The 25,760-nt window shown below is 40.4% G+C and overlaps 3 protein-coding genes across 3 annotated transcripts; all 3 read left to right on the top strand.

The window, feature by feature from the left end:
- The first annotated feature begins 594 nt into the window (after positions 1-594).
- On the top strand, positions 595-10,384 carry LOC130165793 (aspartate aminotransferase, cytoplasmic-like). Its single transcript, XM_056371125.1, has 9 exons — positions 595-842; positions 3,086-3,267; positions 5,705-5,828; positions 5,945-6,057; positions 6,703-6,807; positions 7,197-7,347; positions 7,543-7,708; positions 8,323-8,465; positions 9,108-10,384. Exons 1-9 carry the CDS (start codon positions 734-736, stop codon positions 9,245-9,247), a joined length of 1,233 nt encoding a protein of 410 aa, XP_056227100.1. The 5' UTR covers positions 595-733; the 3' UTR covers positions 9,248-10,384.
- A 2,747-nt stretch (positions 10,385-13,131) lies between these two features.
- LOC130165777 (B-cell receptor CD22-like) lies at positions 13,132-17,230 on the top strand. The gene is made up of 9 exons (XM_056371124.1): positions 13,132-13,362; positions 13,487-13,696; positions 13,799-14,059; positions 14,233-14,493; positions 14,775-15,035; positions 15,245-15,326; positions 15,415-15,475; positions 15,755-15,990; positions 16,100-17,230. The coding sequence occupies exons 2-9, from the start codon at positions 13,597-13,599 to the stop codon at positions 16,173-16,175; spliced, it is 1,338 nt and encodes a 445-aa protein (XP_056227099.1). The 5' UTR covers positions 13,132-13,362; positions 13,487-13,596; the 3' UTR covers positions 16,176-17,230.
- A 1,220-nt stretch (positions 17,231-18,450) lies between these two features.
- On the top strand, positions 18,451-24,636 carry LOC130165745 (B-cell receptor CD22-like). Its single transcript, XM_056371122.1, has 9 exons — positions 18,451-18,787; positions 20,815-21,171; positions 21,296-21,505; positions 21,608-21,871; positions 22,042-22,302; positions 22,547-22,634; positions 22,764-22,821; positions 23,103-23,195; positions 23,302-24,636. The coding sequence occupies exons 1-8, from the start codon at positions 18,718-18,720 to the stop codon at positions 23,181-23,183; spliced, it is 1,389 nt and encodes a 462-aa protein (XP_056227097.1). The 5' UTR covers positions 18,451-18,717; the 3' UTR covers positions 23,184-23,195; positions 23,302-24,636.
- Positions 24,637-25,760: the final 1,124 nt, after the last annotated feature.

Raw genomic sequence — 25,760 nt, 5'->3', positions numbered from 1 at the left:
TTTGGACTCAGTGATTATATAAAGCACAGATTTCAAGTATCGGCTGAACTCTAAATTAAAGGCTGTAATCATCATCTTCATTAATAGCTACATGAGCATTAATGTAAAGACATTCATTTATGTAATTATTTACAGTGGCAGTTTCTTTTTGCTACTTTCTACTTCTGCTTTTAGAGAGAAATGTTTTTTTTTCCTTTAACCTTTTACCTTTCTACCTAACTTAATATATTTTTTATCTATAAAAGAATCTCATCTTTTCTTTTAAACGAGTGAAAAAGCTGCCATTACTGATAGATACTATCTATCTATTTATCTATCTATCTATCTATCTATCTATCTATCTATCTATCTATCTATCTATCTATCTATCTATCTATCACAAATATAAAGTAAATTAAAAAATATATTAAATCTGAATTCTAATTAAATCGAAATTTTAATTAATTAAACTGATTACATAAAATTAAATAATTATAACAAACCCAAAATATTGTATGCCTATTATTTTTCATTACTTTGCTATCATTGGCTCTCTCAGACTACGTCAGATTTACGTGCCTTCCTATTGGCTGTCGGATTGACGCCTATTTCTGTTTAGTTTGTCCTGAGCTAGCCGAGTGAAGGTGAAGCCGGCCCGTGTCACTCTCTCTCTCTCTCTGCCTGTCGCTTGAAGCACCCTCTCCCGTCTCCTCCTCCTGCACCGCACCGGGATCATCTGCTTTAGCCCCGAGCCATGTCCATATTCAGCGATGTCCCGCAGGCCCCTCCCGTGGCGGTCTTCAAACTGACGGCCGACTTCAGAGAGGACAGCAACCCGCAGAAGGTGAATCTGGGAGTTGGAGGTAAGAGACGGTAGCTGTCTGCTAATGCTAACGCTAAAGCTAAGTTAGCTTGCTGTGGCGGTGTGTCAGTCCTCCAAACGCTGCCGCCGCCGGCTGTGCTTCCTAGCCTCGGTTAGCTACCAGGATCTGTGTATCACCTCCGGAGCGGCGCTGGTGTTATCATGCTAACAAACATTAGCAGCTCTTTGATTTGACCTTCGCTACAAGCTAGCTGCGAAGCTAACGAGCTGCAGCATAAACTAGCTTCCGTTCATTTTGACAGCTACACGTATCAGTCACGTCTCTGATACTGGATGAAACGACACTCATTAGACAAGCAGGGCCTCGTCTTGTGACTGCGCTGTCCGTGAATCACTTCTCGGTTAAAGAGAGCCTGTTTGTCGTGATGTAGCTGAAAACGTATAGCAGGTGTTTTGAACTTGTTTCCGCTCTGTGTCCTTGAACGCATCCTCCACTAAAACAGAGCCAGGGTGTAGATGGTGACAGGACTGAGACTTTTTGCTCTGTTAAGCATCTAATGAGACCTTTTCTGCTGGTTCTGAAGCTGTCAGATCACCGTGCTCTTATAATACAGGATGCCTCAGTAATAGTTAACATGGTGGCAGCTTGCTTGGTTACCTGTGAGGGACTGGGGCTGTACACCTGCAGCCAAGTGCAATAAACAATATTAATAACAACAGAGCCCTTGAATATCTTAAACACCGTTTTCATAGGGTTGGACGAACTGAACTCTTTAAGGAGCTGAGATAAAACTATGAATAACCACAACAACAGAAGGTTAAAACATGATGTCTGTAACTTGTATATGATTTTATCATGTCTTTTTTGCCAGAATCAGAATCAGGTTTATTGCCAAGTATGTTTTCTCATACAAGGAATTTGTTTTGGTGTTTTGGTGCAACAGTAAACATAGTAAGAAGCAAAAGCAAGTACTGCAATGTCACGATGTGATGTCACCCATGCACTTGAACTGCAGCATCTTTACTGTCTTTACACCATGGACCACAAAAAAAAAGTCTAGGAATTTAATGTCCTGTCATCCATGAAAATATGTAATTGTATGTAGCTGGGAGTGTTTCATCATTCTCATGACAGATAGATAGTTAGATAAATAGAGGTTCTTTTATTAATCCTAAAGTGAAATTGACCTACAGGGTTATTAAAGTTCACCTCTAATGATGCAACACGGACTCAGACCTTTGCTGCACTTTTGTAGCTCGTTGCCAAAACACATCTGAGTGAACAAACCAGTTCGGACTGGAAATAAAAGACTACCCAGAGAGCCTTACCTGTTTGACACGTTGTTGTCAAGTTAAGGATTCTGTTAAATGGGACACCAGCCGTTACAGTGGCAGGAGATGCTTATTGATTCAGCTACATTATCGTGCTAACTGACAAGTAAAAAATAAAAGGATCAATAAGCTGCAATCAGTAGATGTCACCGCTGTGTCCTGCACCGAATGTGTTAGTAAGATTCTGTGTGAAGTGTGTGCAGCTCTCACCTGGCGCAGAAACATCTGTGTCACTCTGATGGACTTTGAAATGATTTTGCCGCCCAGCTGATCCACTGATCCAAAACCCACAGTCAGACTTGTTTTGACCGTACGATTGCGTCTGCCCTTTGATTCACAGTAACAGTCTACGGCTGTGGTGCAGGCCTGATATCTGATCCAGCTCTGCACAGGCCTCAGTACAGTGCGAGGGAGCACGAGTTCTTAAGGAGTCAACTATGTGCACGTGCACGCACGCACTTAGTTTAGTCTGGTTACTCAGGGTGACCTTCAGAGTGCGTGACAGGACCTGGAATTAAATACTGTGTTTCTCTCGCACACTCTCGCTTCGTTTTATTGTTTCACACTGAAAGATTATCTTGTTTTACTCTTTGAAGTAAAACATCTTCAGCCTTGAGAAGTGGTGCTGTAGTGTCAGGCAGCACGACGATACACACTGAATTGAGAAGTGGTGCTGTAGTGTCAGGCAGCACGACGATACACACTGAATTGAGAAGCAAAAGGAAGCAGAAGAACAGCAGCAGCACAGTGTAGATATTACGTTTTTTTTTTTTTTTTTGCTATTGTGTCAGTTGACAATAAACAATAGAAAAACACATATTTATAACTGTTAATATGTTGCACAAAAGCTTTTATTGGTTTGTGTTTTTCCCAGATTGAAATCCAGATGTGACGTCCTGCGTTAACGCTAACGCTTGTGTATCATCTTGTGTTGCTTTGTGTTCCCTACAGCTTACCGTACTGATGACTGCCAGCCCTGGGTGCTGCCTGTGGTGAAGAAGGTGGAGCGTCTGATTGTGGAGGACGCCAGCCTGAACCACGAGTACCTGCCCATCCTCGGCCTGCCAGAGTTCCGCTCCGCCTCCTCCAAGGTGGCGCTGGGAGACGACAGCGCCGCCATCAAGGAGAACAGGGTGAGACGCACACATTCAGCAGGTGGTGCAGGCTCACCTGATGTTTGATTAGGTCGAGCTGTTGGCAGGGTTTTGTGGCACAAAGCAGTATGGTACCTGTCTTTTTGTATCTGTGTGATTTGCCTCCATCTGAAGCACTTTTAATTACATGTCATCTGTGAGTATTGGCTAATATTGTTGTTTTTGATTTTATTGTTTTACTCAATAAATAATATTCAGTTCCTTTACTAACTAGTTGCAGTCTAGCTACAGTATATAGATTCATGGTTGCAGTGGTTTAAAGTAGGGATCGACCGATTATCGGCCGGGCCGATTATCGCCGCCGATATTCAGCATTTTGACGCATATCGGCATCGGCCTTTTTTAAAATTCGACAGCCGATAAGAGATCAATTTAAAACTGGGTTATTTTGGCTCTGATGCAGCCGCGCCTCTCTGTCTGCTGTCACTACTCTGTCGCCAGCATTGTCCCACCCACTGCACCATCTGATTGGTTACAAGCAGAGCCACGGTAACAGCCAATCAGCAGTGTAAGCGGTGCATGAACAGTCCTTACACACACGGTGGAGAAGGTCCGGAGAGCAAATACTTGTTTTGAAGGTAAGTTAAGGCAGCAGAGTTTCCCGAAATTGTAATAAAAATCCCAGTCCTCTACAACTCACAACTACTAGTAAGATTACTGTGAGCCCATTAACGTTATATAAACATAAGCGGCAGCTCTGCTGCTCGCAGTCCCTCCAGACGAGCCTGTTAATCACTTGAAACAAGGTTGCTGATAATATCGATATGTCCGGTTTTATTGCAGGGAAGCCCGTCGAGGTGAAGGCTGGTTAGCTTTTAGCGTAACGTTAACCCATCGGTCCGCGGCTCTAGATGCTCAGCAGACTGTAGCAATGGGGAGACTGTCTGTTATGGTAGAGAATAGTGTGTGTTTGTGTGGAAGTCACATGAGAAACTCTACAACTCACGACTACTAACGTTACTGTGAGGCCCAATACGTTGGCGGCAGCTGTCTGTTCCTACGATAAACACTGATTATTAAAGTGAAGATGCTTTAGGCTATTTAGTGTTTAATCCCTTGAAACAAGGTTACTGATAACATTGATACTGAAATAGTTATAAAAGTAAGAAGTGTGTGTGAGAAAGAGAGACACAGAGAGAGAGAGAGATTGCAGGGAAGCACGTTGAGGGGATGGCTAGTGAATAGTGTGTGTGTGTTTGTGTTTGTGTGTGTGTGTGTGTGTGTGTGTGTGTTTGTGTAAGCCACATGAGAAGCTGCAGAAACTGACAGCAAGTACCGTCTGTCTGAGAGAAAACTGTAGGGCAATAATGGCTGTTTAACTACCAAGTACTTTACCTTTTTCTGTGTTGATTGAGAGATCCCAAGCAGCAGAAAATGACATATTGTTAGATGAAGTGTGTCCTGAATCTGTCTTTGATAGTTTCTTGTAGAGAGGAGCAGGATATTGCTGTTCAAGACTTAAGACATAATGTAACTGCATCATAAAGCCTACATGAACTGCATTCTTCAAACTGCAAACTTCAGGGAACTATTTATTTATTTATTTATTTAAATTTTCAGTTAACTTTATAAGAGATGCTGCTGACCCTGGGAACTCCTTGCACTTTTTGTTTTTGTTTGAACTTAAAACAAAGATAAGTGAAAGATTAACATTTCAGTTATATTGAAATTTTGGAAAACTTTATTTACTGTAGAAAACTTTAGTGAGCTATTTATTTGTTTAAGTTTTCATTTAACTTTATAAGACATGCTGCTGAGCCTGGGAGCTCCCTGCATTTTTTGTTAGAATTTTAAAACAAAGATATCTATTGTCTAAGAAAAAAAAACTTTAACATGTTGCAAATCTGAAAAGCTGTTAAATAAACATATGATTAAAGGCATTTGAACAAAGTTAAGTGGAATTTTCTCCATTATTCAAAATTTTCACGCCAATATTTTCCCTTTTATTGCAAATAAATATCGGCTCCAAATATCGGTTATCGGCCTCCTTGACTACTAATAATCGGTATCGGTATCGGCCCTGAAAAAACCATATCGGTCGATCTCTAGTTTAAAGGAGCTATTTGTAAGTTTTTACTGTTGCTACATAGCTAACGTTAGCATTAGCAGCTGTTTACTGACCAGTCCAGAAGAGACGTTGCGAGTTCAGCTTCAAACTTCATCTTCTTAAGAGGTGGAGAGCAACGCCAATGTTATATCTTGTCTCTATCAGGTATATTCCTTTACTGAAGTTAGCATGCTAACCTGCTAGCGTCAGCTTGTTGCAGCCAGTCTCCTCACTCTCCGATAGTGACTCACTGTAGCCTCCAGTCTGCCCTGAAGACGTTGCGCTAATCTTTCATGCTGTTGACCAGATTCTCGATATCTCTCTCTCTTTTCGTCCGTCCTGTTTCCCTCCCGCTGTCGTCTCTCTCAGGTTGGAGGGGTCCAGGCTCTGGGTGGCACCGGTGCCTTGAGGATCGGGGCAGATTTCCTGCGGCGCTGGTACAACGGCACCAACAACACGGCCACGCCCGTCTACGTCTCAGCGCCCACCTGGGGTTAGTGTCGGCTTCAAAGAAAGTGTGATGTGATAAGTTAGTTTGTTTGTTTTCAGGATGAATGTGTTTCACTCAGTTTCATAGCTAATTCAAGGATTTAAACATCTTCCTCCCAGAGAATCACAACGGTGTGTTTGCTGATGCTGGCTTCAAAGACATCCGGCCTTACCACTACTGGGATGCTGCTAAAAGGGGCCTGGACCTCACCGGGCTCCTGGATGACCTGGAGGTGAGGAGGGACTGGTGTTAAAGAGCTCACTGTCACTTTCATGCCATGACGGTGAATCCACAGAAAAAAAAAAGGATTTAGAGGTTAGGTAACAAGTCATCTAATAAAAACATGGATGGGTGTGGTATCCTGTGACATCTTTTAAAACAAGAATGTAAAAGATCATTTCTGTGGTTATGTTGCAGTTTAAGTATCAGATTTCATAAATCGTCAGATAAAATCACACAGTTTGTCTGTGAAAGAAACAGACTCTGAAGGCAGCTGACAGTGTGACTGGACTGTGAAATAATCCTCCTCATTGCACTTGGTCCTGTGACTCCTGTTGTTTCTAATCTTGTTTGCCTCTCGCGTCACACATGACGGACATCTGTCCTATGTTACTGATTGTGTTCTGATGTGGAGATCTGACCATTTTATATTAAATCTGAAAATTCACGACATACTATTTGTTTAGCAAGCCTGCTACAGGACCGCTGTTCAGTCAGTTGTGAGGAACCAGCAGACGGTGATAGAAGGGTAAAAATAGAAAAGTGAGAACATAGAAGAAAGAAAACAATATTTGCAGGAACAGGAACAGTTAAAACTAACATCAAGGTTTCATATATTTTTAATGACGTTTGGCTCTGACTCTTCCTCCGTCAACAGAAAGCTCCAGAACACTCCATCTTCGTCCTCCACGCCTGCGCACACAACCCCACCGGCACTGACCCCACCCCGGACGAGTGGAAGCAGATCGCAGAGATCATGAAGGTAAAGACAGCGCTGTTCATGTAGTTCCTCAGATCAGGTGATGATGGTGTTAGTGATGTCAGAGCCTCGAACATGTTCTGTCACATGAGTTCACTCTTCTCAGGCTTTTCCACGGATTAAAGCACAAAGTGTGTCCAGTATATCTGCTGGATTTGTCTCGATTACCTCATTGTGAATATGTGTGTTGTCTTCAACATGCTAATGTGAAGTGTTCTCTTGTTAGGAGTTGTCAAAAGAAATCTTCTTAAGTTGTACACACTTCACATAATGTTTGTGTTGGAGCAAACTAAGCTGATATTACTATTTCAACATCTAATTAATGTAATTCTTACTTTTTTACATTTGTAAATCCCTCCATGTTTTGTATTTCTCTCTCTCTCCTTCTTCAGAGGAGGAAGTTGTTTGTGTTCTTTGACTCGGCCTATCAGGGCTTCGCCTCCGGCAGCCTGGATAAAGACGCGTGGGCCATCCGGTACTTTATCTCCGAGGGTTTTGAGCTCTTTGTGGCTCAGTCCTTCTCCAAAAACTTCGGCCTGTACAGTGAGTACATGTAACACACAAACAGGTGCCATTTTGAACACATACTTTAATCTTGCTTGGTTTAGTGTGCATCGTGCCCCCCAGGTCTAGTAAACTCAAAATTGTATTTGCCAGAAGTAAGTTTAACCCTTTACCCTGTACATACAGTATAAACATCAGTTGTGTAATTCCTCTTCTTTCTGCTGCTGTTGTCAGATGAGAGAGTGGGGAATCTGACGGTGGTTGCCCAGGACAACGAGAATCTGACCCGCATCCTGTCTCAAATGGAGAAGATCGTCAGGACGACCTGGTCCAACCCCCCATCCCAGGGAGCACGCATCGTCAGCAAGACCCTCAACTGCCCCGAGCTGTTCGCTGAATGGTACATAACCTCTGACATCAGCCAGTTAGCATTAGAGCCACTTAGCATGATAGCCAGTTAGCATGGGAGCCAGATAGCATTAGAGACAGTTAGCATGATAGCCAGTTAGCATGGGAGCCAGATAGCATTAGAGACAGTTAGCATGAGAGACAGTTAGCATTAGAACCAATTAACATGAGAGACAGTTAGCATTGCAGCCAGACAGTTATCACGAGAGATGGTTAGTACTAGAGCCAGTTAGCATTAGAGACAGCATATGAGACAGTTAGCATGAGATACAGTTAGCATTGAGCCTGTTACCCTTACAGACAGTTAGCATTGGAGCTATTTAGCATAAGAGACAGTTAGCATTACAGCCAGTTAGCACTGGAGCCATTTAGCATAAGAGACAGTTAGCATTAGAGACAGTTAGCATTAGAACCAATTAACATGAGAGACAGTTAGCATGAGGGACAGTTATCACGAGAGATGGTTAGTACTAGAGACAGTTAGCATTAGAGACAGTTAGTTGGAAAGTATAACATATAAGAACTGTTATTCTCATTGTCTGTCTCTCTCTTTTTCCTAACTCCCTCCTCCCCCTCCCCTCTCCTCTCCTCTCCTCCCCCTTGTAGGAAGGGTAACGTGAAGACCATGGCGGACCGGGTTTTGTTGATGAGGGATCAGCTGAAGGCCAAGCTGCAGGCTCTGGGCACCCCGGGGACCTGGGACCACATCACCCAGCAGATTGGCATGTTCAGCTTCACCGGCCTGAACCGTGAGTACTAAACACACACACACACACACACACACACACACACACACACACACACACTGCATATATCAGACCTGTGTCAGCAGTCACCTGCCAAGCTGAAGTGTTTTTATTAACATAGTTTTGTTCATCATTTCTAACAGTTATCATAACACTATCACCCAAAGAATTTTATTTAGATCCAGGAAAATGGAAACATCTCTAAACCAACAGTTTATCCACATTATCTAAACCACTCTTTGTCAAAGCAAATCATTCTCTTCCAATTAAGTTTGGCTAACTCTGAGTTTATTTAAAAAATGTATGAATAATCACTACTGACGTTTCCAGCCCCCATTGGATTTCTTTTTATTGTTTCATTCTTGACCTTTGAAATTGAAGTTTGGCAAAACAATCTATACTCAAGGTCCACTTCTAGCTTCTTCCAGAGCTTTCATCCAGCTCAGTAAAGTTCTGTCTCGTCTACATGCTCTGTTTTTAGCAGTAAATGGAGTTTGCTCAGTTGAAAAAAGTAGTTCCAGACTAAGTGAGTAAGTGAACATTTTAGTGTGGATTGTTTTGTCAAAAAGACCCAAAGAAGGAGAAAGCATCAGCTCTTCTTCTACGCCCTGCGAGACCGTCACTGTGTTGTCATGTGTCTTGCAGCCAAACAGGTGGAGTTCATGATCAAAGAGAAGCACGTGTACCTGATGGCCAGCGGTCGCATCAACATGTGCGGCCTGACCACCAAGAACATCGACTATGTCGCTCAGTCCATCCACGAGGCCGTCACCAAGGTCCAGTAAAAGGCTGCTTCTCGCTGTCCGCCCACTTCCTGCCTCCTGTGCCCCACAGGAAGTCTCATCATGTCTGTGCCCCCTCCTCTCTGTGCCCATCCCTTGCTTATCCTCTCCTCTGACTGGATAAACTGCAGCAGGATTTTTTATTTTTTTTTGCAGTTGAACCAATGGGAGGGCGGATTGTGTTTCTGTTCTCACACAAAAATAAAAAATCTTTGGGAGGTGCAATGACTTTAGGAAAACACTTGAACCGCGAGGTATCGCTGTCAGCAGAGCTCCGTGTGCCCCGATGTGTAGGAGATAAAAAAGCTAAAACGTCTTTTTGTCCAGGTCCCTTCTTCTCTAGGTCGCCTGTCTTTGTGCTTTCCACATTGTTTTCTGTTCGCTTCAGTTTATGATTGTTTCACACTGGACAGCAGAACGTCGGCCAGTGAGATTATTGTGCTTCCACAATAATTTACAGCACTTCAAGGGATTAGATATAATGTATCTGTGGCCCTGAACAAATTGCAGCACAGATACATTAATGTAAGTAGATGTAGTCACCGTTAGAGGTCCGACCATTTCCTGCTCAAGCGCTGAACTCCAGCTTCACTTCAGGTCATACGAAAATCCTGATTTCAGTATAACAATAATCATGATGCTGAAATCTTTCTCATTATATAAATGAAGCTACACATTGTTTTTACAGTTGTTGTTGTTGGAGACAACAAATCAGCACAATCAACTCATCCCAGCAGATCTATTATAGAAGGTTATTAACGGTTCTCATCTCTGTCATGTGACCCGGTTGAAAGGTCCTTTTAAAGGAAATGCATGTGCCTCATGTTGGATTTTTTTTTTTTTTTTTTTTTTTTGCCTTGTCCGAACTGTGCAGCTATGTCTTGGATCATAGTGTCAGTTGGAAGTTCACACAGCGACTTTGTGTGCCATCCGTGAACAAAACTCACCTCTCTGTTGTTGTTTTTCTCTTTCCACCCCGCAGTGCCCTTATTGTGTTACAGAAAGCCAATGTAAAGTCAAATCGTTTGTAACGAGCCACTCTGACACTTGTTAGCTACTCAGCCACACTCTCATCATGTGGCGTTGTTTGCAATGGCGCACGACAGTATGTGTTCATACTGAAATAAATTATAAACCACAGGAACCGACTGATCTCTGCTCTCTGCCTGCTTCTTCTTTTCCACCAAAACCTTCCTCCGAAACGTTCAAAAACTAATAATGTGTGAGTCTGTCAACTTCAAAGGGCTGTTTGAAGGATAACCTTTGGCAATTCCTGACACCACGCACACACTTATATTGTTATATTGACAGACACAGAAAGTCCATCACTACCATATGGATATTAACTGTGTAAGTGTCTCAACCTGGTAACACAAGCTTTTTGGAGGCTCTATGTTAGACACCTCTACTGCCAACACAACACTACACACACGCACATGCACATGCACACACACAAACGCCATCTTACTTTTTTGATATTCACCTTCAAAATAAGAGTCTCAACCAGGCAAAAAGAACCTAATGGAGGTTCTGTTGGGCCGCTCTACCGCTACACACGCACACACACACACACACACACACACACACACACACACACACACACACGTATATATAGGCAGAAACGCAAAAACGCCATCTCCACGATTTGGATTAACCTTCAAAATAAAAGTCACAAGATGATGAGAGGGAATATTATTGGCAATGTTTTACAAAACCTGATGCAATTTATTCTGCCAAACCCAGAAGCACAACCACTTTCAAAGTAAGAGTCTCTAAAAGGTAAGAGGTAAAGTAGGTAATAGCAGTTAGATCTTAGAAACGATCGTCTATATGGGGATATAGTGGTATAGCTTTATTACAGATCAACTTCTGTAAGGATGTGTACATGTGTGTGTACATGACTTGCTGTGGTTGTGGGGACACATTTGTGTTTGAAACCATCAGTGTGAGGTTATTTTGACCAGTCGTGACAGCTTCAAAAGGCTGTTTGAGGGACACCTGCAGTGACTGAGGTCAGTGTCAGGATGAGTCTCTACGACATGAATGAAACTTGAAGGTAACGTCTTTTGTACGAGTTGACAGTTGAACCATTAGCTAGAAATGTTTCAATCTGCGCTAATCGTCCATTAGTTTTGGTTACACTGATGTCAGCTGTTTTTCCACTTGTTAGTGAGTGAAAAACATCAAATGTGGTCCACGACTTGGTTCATATCAATTTGAGGATCTATGACATGAAAAGGTTTGACCAATTGTCAGTTGTAAGTATCAATAGTTGAACTGTCAAAAACCTCAAATTTGTTCTGCCAAGATTCTGACAGAAGATTTTTTTTCACTTCCTAAACTTTTTCTTTCACCTGTTTTGACAGATGAAAAAATAATTAATTAATTTTAGAAAGATTATCTTTGAAAACCTTTTTTTTTTCATCTGTTCTTAAGTTCTCATTTGCCTCTCAGGACTTCCACAGTAGTTTGTAAGACGACTAAATGACTGTAGCTCAGACTTGTACTGACTTCATGAATATTCATAATGTAAAGAGGAAGGAATCGTCTTCTTTTAACAGCTTGACTTCTGTCCTCTGCACAGAGGAACATCACCTTCCTCTCTTGTAAGACGAGACTCGGTTCTTTGATAAGATTGATATTTCTTGCATATATTTATCAGCTGATTGTTTGATTGTCTCTGGAGTCACACAGAGAGATGAGAGGAGCAGCTATGAGTTTAACAGCAGCATCAAGTGGATTTGTCGTCCTCCTCCTCACTGTACCAGGTACTGTACATCTACATTTACTCTGTAGGACGTTCAGTAAACTTACTGAGAACAAGCTGAAACAGGATGAATAAATAAATGTGCAGTTAATGTTGTTTTTCTAATGTGATTTTTCTCTCATCATTTGTTTAGCTGTTTTTTTATTGTGCTGTTAAACCAAAGTCCTTAGATCTGTTCAGTGTTTTCACACATGCAGCATCTCTCAATATCTTTGACCTCAACATGTTAGTGGTGAGTGTTATTGCACAGTAAGAGTTGTGCTGTTTGAATTAACTGTATAAATGGAGCTGTAAGTGGTTCATCTGAAGGATTCAGTAACTGAAGAGTTAATCTACAAATGTCTGTACATTCTGTTTAAGAGAACAAGATCACATCTACCAAGGCTCAAAATAACCAAACGTTGGCAGTTAAATGTGTTACTCTTAGATGTCAGTGTGATGTTTCCACTTCCTGTATGGTCAACAGTGACCTGCTTTTCCTGATCTACTATCACATATAGTAGCAACCACGTGGATATACATACATACATACTAAACACCAACCTGACCACAGCGTGAACAGAGAGGAAACTAAACACGCAAGTGTCACACGCTCTAATAATAATTTCGTCCTCTCACACTGTTCATTACAGCTGCATTAAGATTCACAGGTCCAATGGTTTTCTGTTTGGACTTCTCCATGTCTGTGTTCACTGTGGCTTAATACAGCAACTACATCAAGAAGCCAGAAACATTAACATCATGAGTTTAAAAGTGAATAAAAAGGAAGAGACCATAGGAGAAAAACATGACTTTACCTCAGTAACATATATATAACAATATATATCAACATGACAGACATCTTTGTCTTAAACTCACAGTGAGAAGTGTTGGAGCCAAGTAGTTTTACAAATGTATTTTAGTCATGTAGCAGGTTTCCATGTTGAAGAACCTCCATAAAGTTTCTCTCTGTTGTTGTGAATCTGATTGTGGTTTCTGCTGCTCTGTGTTACAGTGATACAGGGTCAGAGGGACTGGGGAGTGACTTACCCTCACACTCACATCTGTGCCTCTAAAGGATCAACAGTGGAAACACGCTGCAGCTACAGTTACCCATCCATAATAAATGGTCACTATACTAAGGTTAAGAAAACATTCTGGTTTACTAAATGGATTAATGATGCTGTGGATCTGAGAACAGACTCAGACTACAGAGGTCGTGTGGAGTATGATTGTCGTACAGGGAACATCTGCACTCTGACAATCAGAGACCTGAGAGAGAGCGACTCAGCTGTGTACAAGTTCAGATTCACAACAAACCAACCAGGTGGGAAATATACAGGTGAACCTGGAGTCACTTTGTCTGTCACAGGTAACGTTTTCACTGGAATATTTATCAATTTGGTTCAAATCATTAACTACTGAGAATCTGTGTGTGTTGCTTTGATTGTACTTTTCTAGTTCAGTTAATGTCTGTTCTCTCGTCACATGTCCAGACCTCCAGGTGCTGGTGGAAAGATCATCAACCCAGACAGAGCTGAAGTGTCACAGCAGCTGTAAAGTAGCTGATCCTCCTTCATATGTCTGGTACAAGAACGGACTGAAAATGAAGGAGGAAACATTTTCCCTTAGAGTCTCTGTTAATGATGACAACAGCTATTCCTGTGCTCTTAAAGGACATGAGGATCACCGCTCCCCTCCAGTGTGTGAGTTTACTCCACAGTGTCACTAATACAATGTTAAACTTAAACCTTCCACTACACAGTTTATGTCTAATATTTAACTTCTCCTCATATTCCCTCCTCCAGATGCTCCAAAGCTTCTCTCTGTGTCAGCGAGTCCCTCTGGTGAGATAGTGGAGGGCAGTTCAGTGAATCTGACCTGTAGCAGTGATGCTAACCCAGCAGCTAAATACACCTGGTACAAGGAGAATGACCATAAACTTCCCAGTCAACAACCACAGCTCTTCTTCTTCAGCTCCATCCAGCCCTCTGAGTCTGGAGAGTATTACTGTACAGCTGAGAATGAGATGGGGAGGAGATCAGCACACGTCTTTATTGATGTAAAATGTGAGTGAGGCAGTTTATTTTAAAATCTATATAAAGCTGATTTGTAACCAGAACTATGTTTTCCAGCCATAATGTTTCTCATGTTGCCATACACATAACTATTAACTGTTACTCATTAAAATACAACACGTAGCTCTGCAGTTAAAGTATGTTGTTAATGTTTGTTGTTCCAGATGCTCCAAAGCTTCTCTCTGTGTCAGTGAGTCCCTCTGGTGAGATAGTGGAGGGCAGTTCAGTGAATCTGACCTGTAGCAGTGATGCTAACCCAGCAGCTAATTACACCTGGTACAAGGAGAACCAAACACTGTTTCAAGGACCAGAAAGAGTTTATCATTTCTCCTCCATCAGCTCTGAGGACAGAGGGAACTACTACTGCAAGTCTGAGAATAAACATGGACAGATCAACTCTGCGTCTCTATTCTTAGATGTCCAGTGTGAGTAGAAAACATGAGCAAATAACTTTGGACACTCTGTATTTAAAAGTAAAAACAGTGGATGTTGAAATATGAGTTTCATCTTATAACATGTTAAAAAGAAGCAACAGTCCAGCTGCTGATTTAAAATTCAGCTTTTTAAAGTTTGAAGTTACTTCCTTCACACAAGTTTATTTATATAGCAATTACAAAAACCAGAGAATACAAGGTGATTTACTTTGATAAAATCAGGTCTGCACACAGAATCCATTAGTTGTATTTCTGTCCTTAATTTTCACCAGATGCTCCAAAGCTTCTCTCTGTGTCAGTGAGTCCCTCTGGTGAGATAGTGGAGGGCAGTTCAGTGAATCTGACCTGTAGCAGTGATGCTAACCCAGCAGCTAATTACACCTGGTACAAGGAGAATGAAGACTCACCAAAAGCTTCAGGACAGATCTTCACCATCACTGACCTCAGACCTGAACACAGTGGGAATTATTACTGTGAAGCCCAGAACACAAGAGGACGTCGTAACTCCACCTTAAATCTGACTGTTGTAGCAGGTGAGTTACACACATTCATCTACACACACCTGTTTACTGCAGCTTTTATTTTGCATTATTTTGTACTATTACAGACGGTGGCAGACACACACAACTAACCCTGACCTCAACACCTCTTGGAGATTGTGGAGCTGTGTATTAAGCTCATGTTTACTCAAACATCCTGTAATTCCCTCCTCAGTCGTCATTATTTCCTTCTGATTATCCAGGTGCATGGAAATCAGCAGCTGCTGGATCAATCACTGCTGTTCTCCTGGTTCTCATCCTCCTCGCTGTCTTCCTGTGGATCAGGTGAGTAATTCTGTGTCACCATGATTATGTTCACTAATGCTTCTAAATGTATTAGTTAATTCACTCGATTGCTTTTCCTCCTGTCTAGAAGAGAGAACTCCTTCACACAGCAGTGTAAGTGTGGAGAGAGACCTGACAACAGAGCACAGGTGAGAAAGAAGAGTTCAAGTTTTCCAGTGCAAAAGATCAATATTAATCAATCTGTGAATATTATCGACCTCTGCTGGTGGCCAGTAGGAATTACAACAGAAAGCTTTTTGTTAGTGTGAGAACTGTTTCCAGAAACTCTCAGTACCTGTTGAAGTAAAGAATAAGAACTGAAGAACAAACTCCCCTGATCCCATCCAGCAAGTATTTTACTGTACGGTCATTTTGTGCAACAGCACAATAAAAGTCTTGTTATAATTGAGTTCTGTTTGTCCCGTCAGCTGAACGTGGGTCCAGTGTGTGACACCCCGTCATCTGCAGCACAGAGACAAGCAGCAGGACAGCAGGATGACCTTCACTACGCCAGCATCTGCTTCTCACAGAACCAGGGAGATGTTGTCTACTCCAACGTCAGAGTTCATCCCCAGAGAGAAACAGAGGAAGAGGAGGAGGAGGAGGAGGAGGATGGGGTTGAATACTCTGCTGTCAGATTTAACAATGCCAGCAGTGCACCAGGGTGAGCAGCTCCTCTCACATCAACATTTTCATCACTACTCTTATTTAACAAGAAAATACACATTAGGTTAAAAACTGTCAGAGTGAATGGTTTATTCTTCCTTTCATAGAACAAGACGTCAAGAAGATGGAAATGATTCATGTGCACTGTACAGCACAGTCAACAACAACAAAAACACACCATGAATCTGAGCTTTGTTATTTATACTTGGATTTTACAGCATCAAGAGAATCAGAAAAAATACACACATATAAACAACAGTGGTTTATGTAGGGTTTGTAAAGACTTGTTTGTGTGCTCGTTGTTTTTTAAAAGGTTGTTTGAACTAGTGATGTTACCTGTGACACCGAAGCTCCGAGGCGTGTGTCAAAAAATATGAATCTATTTTCAGTGAAGCTTTGTATCGAGGTTTGATTCGTTCTGTCGAAATCACGTGACCAATGACGTGCGAAGCTTCGTTTCACACACACACACGTGACTGCTTCGAAATCTGATTCAAAGGTTTAAAAATGCACATAAAGCTGCGACCCTTCGTGGGTTGTTGAAGTGGATTGTGAATTTCTACATTGTGGTGTGTCGAGAGAGTTAGAGTCAGGAGATCTGTCCTGAAACCAGCTGCGATTTCTGGTGGCTCACCTGATAAGGTGTGTGCCTTGCAGTCAAGAGCCTTATGGCAGTTTCCTGGGTCTGAATCCAACTTGAGGTCTATGATACATGTTGTTCCTTTTCTCTCTCCCTTTCATTTTACTGCCCCAATTCATGAGTTTTACTTGTTTACAAATCCACAACGCAAAATATAACCTTTATTGTTGTTGTTCGGTTATTTAGAGTATGCTGTGGAGGTTTATCTATTTATGTATCAATTTACTTATTCATTCATTTATTCACGCATTCATCTATCAATTCATTCATTTCTGCTTCAAGGAGATTCATGTGTTGGTTGGTTGAGGAATGTTTTGCATCACAGCGCTTTTCCTCACATTGACCAGCAGATGTCCCCATTGAAATCTCATTTAAAAAGCTTTGAGTAATGAACCGTTTTTCAATACAACTGTGTTGAAAGCTTCGCTGGTTCAGAAAGCTTCAATTCGCCATCACTAGTTTGAACCAAATTATAAAGAAAATTCATGTTTTCTCACTGACACCTGCTTTTATCAAACCATGTATGTTTGCTGCAAAAATCTGTCTGAAACTTTACTTCAGTTAAAGCTTAGGAAGAAGACTCTGCTTGTCATATTGCCACATAAATAAAACAGTGTTAAACTGGATAATGTATGATTATTGTAAGGATAAAATATGATTAAAATACACTCAACATTTGTGTTGTGTTAGTTCATGAAGTGCAAAGCATCATCACTTTTCATGGCATGATATTCACTTGAAGGCACAGTGTTGGGTCTGAAACGTCCAGGCCTGGACTAAGAACACAGAGGCCTCTGGGTAAAAAATGCTGGGGTTCAGGACGAGCCGGCCTTGCCGCTTAATTCCCATGGTCACCGCCTGGCCTGACCTCTGACCTCTCTAGTCATCATTATGACACAGGCAGAGCCTGCAATCCGACAATAATATATTAATTTGCAAATGAGGCAATTCTGCCCTCATCGGTTTGTATTTGAACACACACATACTGAATCTATTTATGTGATTTGATCATTAATTTTTTTTTTTTTTTTTTTTTTTTTAAATACTGACGCCACAGTTGGTGGGAGTTTGGACGCCCCCTGGAGGTCGGAGGTTGCCATTATTATTAACCGAAGATGACGCTCAGAGTTTGGAGTACAACAGTTAACGGTTGGATATTAGAGTCATTTATTCGTATTTTAAACATCTGGCGATTCGGGACCAGATGTCAAATATGGTCTGAAAAATCTACTGAGAAGTCTAGAATACTTGAGTCTGTAAAAATATGGAATTTTGAAATGGATAAATGTTTAGGATCTTAGTGTTAGCTACACTGAAGTTAGCCGTTAGCCTACTAGCTAGAAGCAGCTAGTGAGTGAAAAACATCAACTAGGGAACCTCGACTTGTTGCATATCAATTTCCTCGACATGAAAAGGTTTGATAATCAATTGTCTTATGTACCAATGTTTCAACTGTTAAAATGTAGTGACGTAGTAGTCGTTAGCCCGCTAGCTAGTGACTTAAAAACATATTGTTCGTTGCTAAACAATAGCTACGCCCTGGGTCAAGTTGTCTGTATAGCTAACGTTATTTTACTGTAATGTAGTCATGGTAACACGGACACTTCACCCTTTCTGAGTAAAATGTTTTAAGATTTAAAAAAAAAAAATCCTTCTGTTTGGGACATTCTGACATTTTCTATGGGAATAGGGTAATTATGTATTTTATTGATAGCTGTACACAACAGAATAAGCATTTGGACACATTTTTATTTTCATATTCAGATTGTGTGTTCTGTCACCTGTTTTCTCAGATGTTTTTAAGTCATTTGCCTCTCAGGACTTCCGCAGTAGTTTGTAAGATGACGAAACGATTGTAGGTCAGACTTGTACTGACTTCATGAATATTAAGAATGTAAAGAGGAAGGAATCCATCTTCTTTCAACAGCTTGACTTCTGTCTTCTGTTTGCTGCACTACGTACGGAGGAACATCACTTTTTCTTATCTAATACGTGTTTTTGATAATATTGATATTTCTTTTGTTTATTTCATTTTTCATTGTTCACCAGCTGATTGTTTGATTGTCTCTGGAGTCACACAGAGAGATGAGAGGAGCAGCTATGAGTTTAACAGCAGCATCAAGTGGATTTGTCGTCCTCCTCCTCACTGTACCAGGTACTGTACATCTACATTTACTCTGTAGGACGTTCAGTAAACTTACTGAGAACAAGCTAAAACAGGATGAATAAATAAATGTGCAGTTAATGTTGTTTTTCTAATGTGATTTTTCTCTATCATCACTTGTTTAGCTGTTTTTTTATTGTGCTGTCAAACCAAAGTCCTTAGATCTGTTCAGGGTTTTCACACATGCAGCATCTCTCAGTATCTTTGACCTCAGCATGTTAGTGGTGAGTGTTATTGCACAGTAAGAGTTGTGCTGTTTGAATTAACTTTATAAATGGAGCTGTAAGTGGTTCATCTGAAGGATTCAGTAACTGAAGAGTTAATCTACAAATGTCTGTACATTCTGTTTAAGAGAACAACATCACATCTACCAAGGCTCAAAATAAGGAACCAACCATGTCAGTTAATTTTGTTACTAGCTGATGTCAGTGTGATGTTTCCACTTCCTGTATGGTCAACAGTGACCTGCCCTTCCTGATCTACTATCACATACAGTAGCAACCACGTGGGTACACATACATACTAAACACCAACCTGCCAACAAGATAACATCTACCAAGGCTCAAAATAAGGAACCAACCATGTCAGTTAATTTTGTTACTTGTCACAGTGACGTGCCTTTCCTTATGTAATATCATATGATGCAATCAAGTCTGAATACATATGTACTTGTCATTGTAACTGACATACAGCAATCAGGAGAAGCACTCCTATTTTTGTTGTATTTTAAATACAGTGACAATGAAGGCTTTCTATTCTATTGTATTCTATTATATATATATACATGTATACATACTCAACACCAACCTGACCACAGAGTGAACAGAGAGGAAACAAAACATGGAAATTTCAGAGGCATTAATGATAATTTAAAGTCAAGTCCATTTTAATTTGTATAACCCCAAATCACAACAGAAGTTATCTCAAAGCACTTTTCAAATAGAGCAGGTCTAGACCTGTCCAGACGTCTTTTTAACTCTGGGAACAGACTGGAGCCCTAAATTCTGGGTACAGGGAACACGAGATGGAGTATGAGGTTAAAGGAGATCAGAGAGGTGTGAAGGAGCAGGTCCATTTAGAACCTAATATGTCATGAAAAGCACGTTAAAGTCTGATCTGATACTGACAGAGAACCAATGAAGGGAAATTTTATGGATTTATTAAAATTCTAGCTGCAGCAATCTGAACCATTCTAAAACTTTTAATATGAGCACGTGGCAGGCCAGAATACAAAACGTTACAATAATCAAGTCTTGATGAAACAAAGACATGAATTACGATTTCAGCATCAGTCATGGACAGAAAAGACAGAATCGTAGCTAAGTTACGTAGGTTAAGAAAGACGGTCTTGGTGAGGTCTTTAATGTTAAGTTTGAAGGAGAGTGTAGATTCAAAAGGTTCAAACTGGTTGGGTCGGGCCAACGAACAACCTCTCAGTTTTATCAGAATTTAGAAGAAGAAAATTTTGAGCCATCCAGATTTTCACAGCAGACGAACAGACTTCTAACTTCATAATCTGTGAGGTATCATCAGCCTTAATAGGCAAAATAATGATTTAACCAAGAGGTGAAACATAAAGAATGAAACTCAGAGGACCAAGAACAGAGCCCTGTAGCACTCCTTAATTCACAGCAGAGTATGTCGATATAGTGTTATTAAAGGAGACACACTGTTCTAACTGATAAGTAGCTGCATTAAGATTCACAGGTCCAATTCTTTTCTGTTAGGACTCCTCCATGTTTGAGTTAAGGAACAAAATTAACATCATGAGTTTGAAAGTGAATAAAAAGGAAGAGACCATAGGAGAAAAACATGACTTTGACTCAGTAACATATATATAACAATATATAACAACATCACAGACATCTTTGTCTTAAACTCACAGTGAGAAGTGTTGGAGCCAAGTAGTTTTACAAATGTATTTTAGTCATGTAGCAGGTTTCCATGTTGAAGAACCTCCATAAAGTTTCTCTCTGTCGTGAATCTGATTGTGGTTTCTGCTGTGCTCCGTGTTACAGTGATACAGGGTCAGAGTAACTGGAGAGTGACTTACCCTCGAAAACACATCTGTGTCTCTAAAGGATCAACAGTGGAAATACACTCTGAGTACAGATACCCACCCAGAATAAATGGTTACTATACTACAGTTGAAGAAACATTGTGGTTCACTAAATGGATTAATGATGCTGTGGATCTGAGAACAGACTCAGACTACAGAGGTCGTGTGGAGTATAATTGTCGTACAGGGAACATCTGCACTCTGACAATCAGAGACCTGAGAGAGAGCGACTCAGCTGTGTACAAGTTCAGATTCACAACAAACCAACCAGGTGGGAAATATATAGGTGAACCTGGAGTCACTTTGTCTGTCACAGGTAACGTTTTCACTGGAATATTTATCAATTTGGTTCCAATCATTAACTACTGAGAATCTGTGTGTGTTGCTTTGATTGTACTTTTCTAGTTTAGTTAATGTCTGTTCTCTCGTCACATGTCCAGACCTCCAGGTGCTGGTGGAAAGATCATCAACCCAGACAGAGCTGAAGTGTCACAGCAGCTGTAAAGCAGCTGATCCTCGTTCATATGTCTGGTACAAGAACGGACTGAAAATGAAGGAGGAAACATTTTCCCTTAGAGTCTCTGCTAATGATGACAACAGCTATTCCTGTGCTCTTAAAGGACATGAGGATCACCGCTCCCCTCCAGTGTGTGAGTTTACTCCACAGTGTCACTAATACAATGTTAAACTTAATCCTTCCACTACACAGTTTATGTCTAATATTTAACTTCTCCTCATATTCCCTCCTCCAGATGCTCCAAAGCTTCTCTCTGTGTCAGTGAGTCCCTCTGGTGAGATAATGGAGGGCAGTTCAGTGAATCTGACCTGTAGCAGTGATGCTAACCCAGTAGCTAATTACACCTGGTACAAGGAGAATGACCGTGAACTTCACAGTCAACAACCACAGCTCTTCTTCTTCAGCTCCATCCAGCCCTCTGAGTCTGGAGAGTATTACTGTACAGCTGAGAATGAGATGGGGAGGAGGACATCAGCACACGTCTTTATTGATGTAAAATGTGAGTGAGGCAGTTTATTTTAAAATCTATATAAAGCTGATTTGTAACCAGAACTATGTTTTCCAGCCATAATGTTTCTCATGTTGCCATACACATAACTATTAACTGTCACTCATTAAAATATATGTAGCTCTGCAGTTAAAGTATGTTGTTAATGTTTGTTGTTCCAGATGCTCCAAAGCTTCTCTCTGTGTCAGTGAGTCCCTCTGGTGAGATAGTGAAGGGCAGTTCAGTGAATCTGACCTGTAGCAGTGATGCTAACCCAGCAGCTAATTACACCTGGTACAAGGAGAATGAAGACTCACCAAAAGCTTCAGGACAGATCTTCACCATCACTGACCTCAGACCTGAACACAGTGGGAATTATTACTGTGAAGCCCAGAACACAAGAGGAGGTCGTAACTCCACCTTAAATCTGACTGTTGTAGCAGGTGAGTTACACACATTCATCTACACACACCTGTTTACTGCACTAGAGCTCATTAACATAAAGAAACTTTAACTGATGCAAAGAAAGTCTGAGGATTTCCAGACCTCTTGTAGCTGTGTACTGAGACCTCCATCATACTGAACATGGACGACACTGACTGACTGACTGACAGCATCACCTGACAAACTGATCTATCAGTCTAATCTTACTGCTAATGTCTCCTCTCTGTTGGTCTCACTCTCCAGGTAAATCAGTATTAATGATTAATATCATCAGGTTGACTCTGGTGGTCCTGATGCTGATTCCACTGGTCGTCTTGAGTCTGTGGACGAGGTAAAACAATAAAAATCCATCAGTTCAGTCGCTGCTCTTTTATTTTCTTCTTCAAACTTCCAGAAGTTTTTGGTTTTATGAATTTCATCATGTTAAATCTTGTATTTGTTGTTGTTGGTTTGAATCCAGGAAGAAGAAAACTCTGAGTTTAAACTCTGAACCAAATGAAGCTGTAAAGATGATGGAGGTGAGAGACAGAGAGGTCCTACAAAACTTACACAACTTACTCTGTATCACAGTTATTATAACTTGGCTCATAAACGCTCTGGAAACTGAAGAAGATGTGAAGTGAATTTATATTTAAAATACAACTTTCTCATTATGAACCAGTAAAGAATTTGCCCACATCACATTTCATCACATAATTCAGTTTTAAACAGGATTAAAAACCTAATAATAAAATGTAATTGTATGCAGGTGTGATGAATGAGGTCCAGTGAGTGTCATTTTGTCACCTCTCTCCATCAGGTAGACTCTTGTCCTGGTTATGAGAACAGCACCACTGCAGCACAGACACAAGAACCAGAGGAGCAGGAAGACCTGGTGTGAAGTTACAGTCAGGTTAGAGCCGCTCACACTTAATGAAAGAAATAGATCAATAACACACAGACTCCAGATTTATAATTACAACTGTAACTTTACACAGGTTTCATGTGATCTTTTTTAGATGATGTTGAAGCAAAGGGGGGACTCACCTGGTGGAAACAGGAAGTAGAACAACATTGATTCCAGCTTTAAAGATTTTTTCTGTTCGTTTTCAACTCATGATTTTATTCAGCAGCTATGAAGACAGATAAATTTTAAATCTGTTCTTTTGTTGTGATTAATTTTCCTCAGTTTTGTCTCTAAATGGATGAAATGTGCCACAGTGCAGTCAGTATTTTTATTAGTATTTATGATGTTACTGATATGAAGATGCAAAGACACAGTTTATATTGAAGAGGACCTTATCTTATATTTGAGCTGTCAGTCTCCAGGGTCTCTCATTAAATCAAAATGGATTGTAGTTCACTAAATTTGAAGTCTTTTCAGAATAAAAGCCCATCATTGATCGCTTGGGCAACTCTTAATTATAATTGTAAGAATTTGCTAGTGCAATATTTCTAAGATTTAATTCAGCAATATAAACCAATGACATGTCCTGAACTTAATCTGTGTAAAAAAAACAAACAAACAATAGTTTCAATTATAAAATGTAAAAATAAAGTACCAAAAGTAAATTCAAATTTGACCAAACAGTGGATGGTGAAATGCTTTTTCACGGCCCTGATCCTCTGACATTTTACTGCCCTCTACTGATGAAGCTCCAGTGTTGCCAATTCAGGCTTGACAAATGTTTTCTGTTGCTGCACTGTGGTTTGGAGGTTTGGTGACTCATTTCCTGTGAGCTGGAATATTTCTCCATGGCAACAAATCACACCTGAGGTCCTTCACATTTCTTCCTTATACCTTTAAATTGTAGCTCATTATTTTGTTGCTTCACCTTTTGGAGGGAATTTTTTTCTTCTCATCTAGTTGTAGTTTCCAAATGCTGCCAGTAGATGTAAGTAAAGAGTTATATTTTATTGATATTACACCAGTTCCACTGTCAGTTCCTCTTCTGTCTGTGTATACAATATCTCCATCAGGTTCTTTTTCTTCCCTGAGTTTTCTTTAACCAGTTTTTATTATCACAGCTGCTTTATTGTGAGTTATGAATCTATTTTTATTCTCATTTTCGAATTGTTTCTATTGCCTTACCTGCTCATTACAATAATCTGTTCTTGTATGCTCTCCTTTACATTCGTTTTAATCTATTGATATGAAAATGATTTATTTTATCATTATACATTTTTTTCTTTTTCTATATTTTAATGTCATTTACAACATTAATTTTCATTGAATGTAATATTTTATTCCATTTTAAATCTTTCTTTGATGTGTCTTTCTTTAATGTTAACTTTTCTTGCATCTGTCTTTGTGTTTTGAAGGAGACTGTTTTGCATCTTTTTGAGACACTGAACTCTCCAACAGAGAGGATGAAATAAAAAATGTATTTTTCTTCTGTCTCTTTAAGTCGTCTCTCTTGCACTGTGTTTACCTTTGCATAAACCACAAGTTACAGTAGGCCTTCTTCTTCACTTGAAGTTCAATCTACTGGATTCTGCATGTAAATGATGTAAAGAGGAAGGAAGTTGGATGTATATTTAACAGCTTGAATTCTGTCCTTTGCTTCCAGTTTCTTTCTGTATTGCAGGTTGAAGTGTTTGTGACGTGACTGATTTACTTCTTATCTGCAGATTTGTTTCACTGTGTTTGAAGTCACACAGAGATGAGAGGAGCAGCTCAGAGCTTAACCGCAGCAGAGAGTGGATTTGTCGTCGTCATCCTTCTCGCTGTGCCAGGTATTGTGTATCTACATTTATGTTGTAAGGTATTAAACCAAACCTTAAGTCAGTTCAAGAGAGAAAAATGTATAAAGAAGTCATTTATTCATTGTCAGATCACCAAGTTTTAGATTTCAACTGTAAAGTGATGCAGTGTGATACAAATGGAGCAGATACTTAACACTAAATATTCACTGTTGTCTCTTTAAAATTGGACATGTGAAGTGAACTGGGCGCTGGTTGTGTCCGGATTGTTAACACACAGTGGTTTGTGGATTATTTATCCTTTTACCTACTTCACTGTATGTTAAAGTGTTGTGTACATTAAGGGTAGAAGAGGGTAGAAGTCTTGGATATGTTTATTTTTTTATTAATTTGCTAGAATTATTGATCATAAATGAAAGCGGACGCATATTGTCTGCAGACACTTTTACGTGGGGAGTCTGGGGAGGAAGGGGGGAGTCTCTTGAGACTGATCGGCACCAGCCGCTTTGCTCCATCTTGTTTTGTTTAATTAAATACACTTGTCAGGTGCACGCAGCGCTCTGAAAAAAAAACACAGGACTTCCCAATCTGTCTGCAGAGAAAATGTCACTTCTGTTCTGCAGGAAGGAAGTAGGTTAATGGATATGTTCACGGCACGAAGCATCTACAGAAAATGATGCTGGATTGTTAAAGTGTAAGCACAAAGCTGCTGCTTCAAGTTGATGTCAGACTTTTATTTAAAAAAGGCTTTTTTATTATCGATAGTGCAATACAC

This window comes from Seriola aureovittata, chromosome 3, assembly GCF_021018895.1.
Source record: "Seriola aureovittata isolate HTS-2021-v1 ecotype China chromosome 3, ASM2101889v1, whole genome shotgun sequence".
Taxonomy (NCBI): domain Eukaryota; kingdom Metazoa; phylum Chordata; class Actinopteri; order Carangiformes; family Carangidae; genus Seriola; species Seriola aureovittata.
Note: the sequence above shows the minus strand (reverse complement) of the source record. Positions and strands in the feature narration are given on the sequence as shown.

Coding starts and splice junctions, on each gene's coding strand:
- LOC130165793 (XM_056371125.1), top strand. CDS start 734: ATGTCCATATTCAGCGATGTCCCGCAGGCCCCTCCCGTGGCGGTCTTC. Junction 3,268..5,704: donor CCGCCATCAAGGAGAACAGG/GTGAGACGCACA, acceptor CGTCTCTCTCAG/GTTGGAGGGGTCCAGGCTCT. Junction 6,808..7,196: donor AGATCGCAGAGATCATGAAG/GTAAAGACAGCG, acceptor CTCCTTCTTCAG/AGGAGGAAGTTGTTTGTGTT.
- LOC130165777 (XM_056371124.1), top strand. CDS start 13,597: ATGAAGGAGGAAACATTTTCCCTTAGAGTCTCTGTTAATGATGACAAC. Junction 14,494..14,774: donor TCTATTCTTAGATGTCCAGT/GTGAGTAGAAAA, acceptor AATTTTCACCAG/ATGCTCCAAAGCTTCTCTCT. Junction 15,991..16,099: donor AATGCCAGCAGTGCACCAGG/GTGAGCAGCTCC, acceptor TTCCTTTCATAG/AACAAGACGTCAAGAAGATG.
- LOC130165745 (XM_056371122.1), top strand. CDS start 18,718: ATGAGAGGAGCAGCTATGAGTTTAACAGCAGCATCAAGTGGATTTGTC. Junction 21,506..21,607: donor TCACCGCTCCCCTCCAGTGT/GTGAGTTTACTC, acceptor TCCCTCCTCCAG/ATGCTCCAAAGCTTCTCTCT. Junction 22,822..23,102: donor AAGCTGTAAAGATGATGGAG/GTGAGAGACAGA, acceptor TCTCTCCATCAG/GTAGACTCTTGTCCTGGTTA.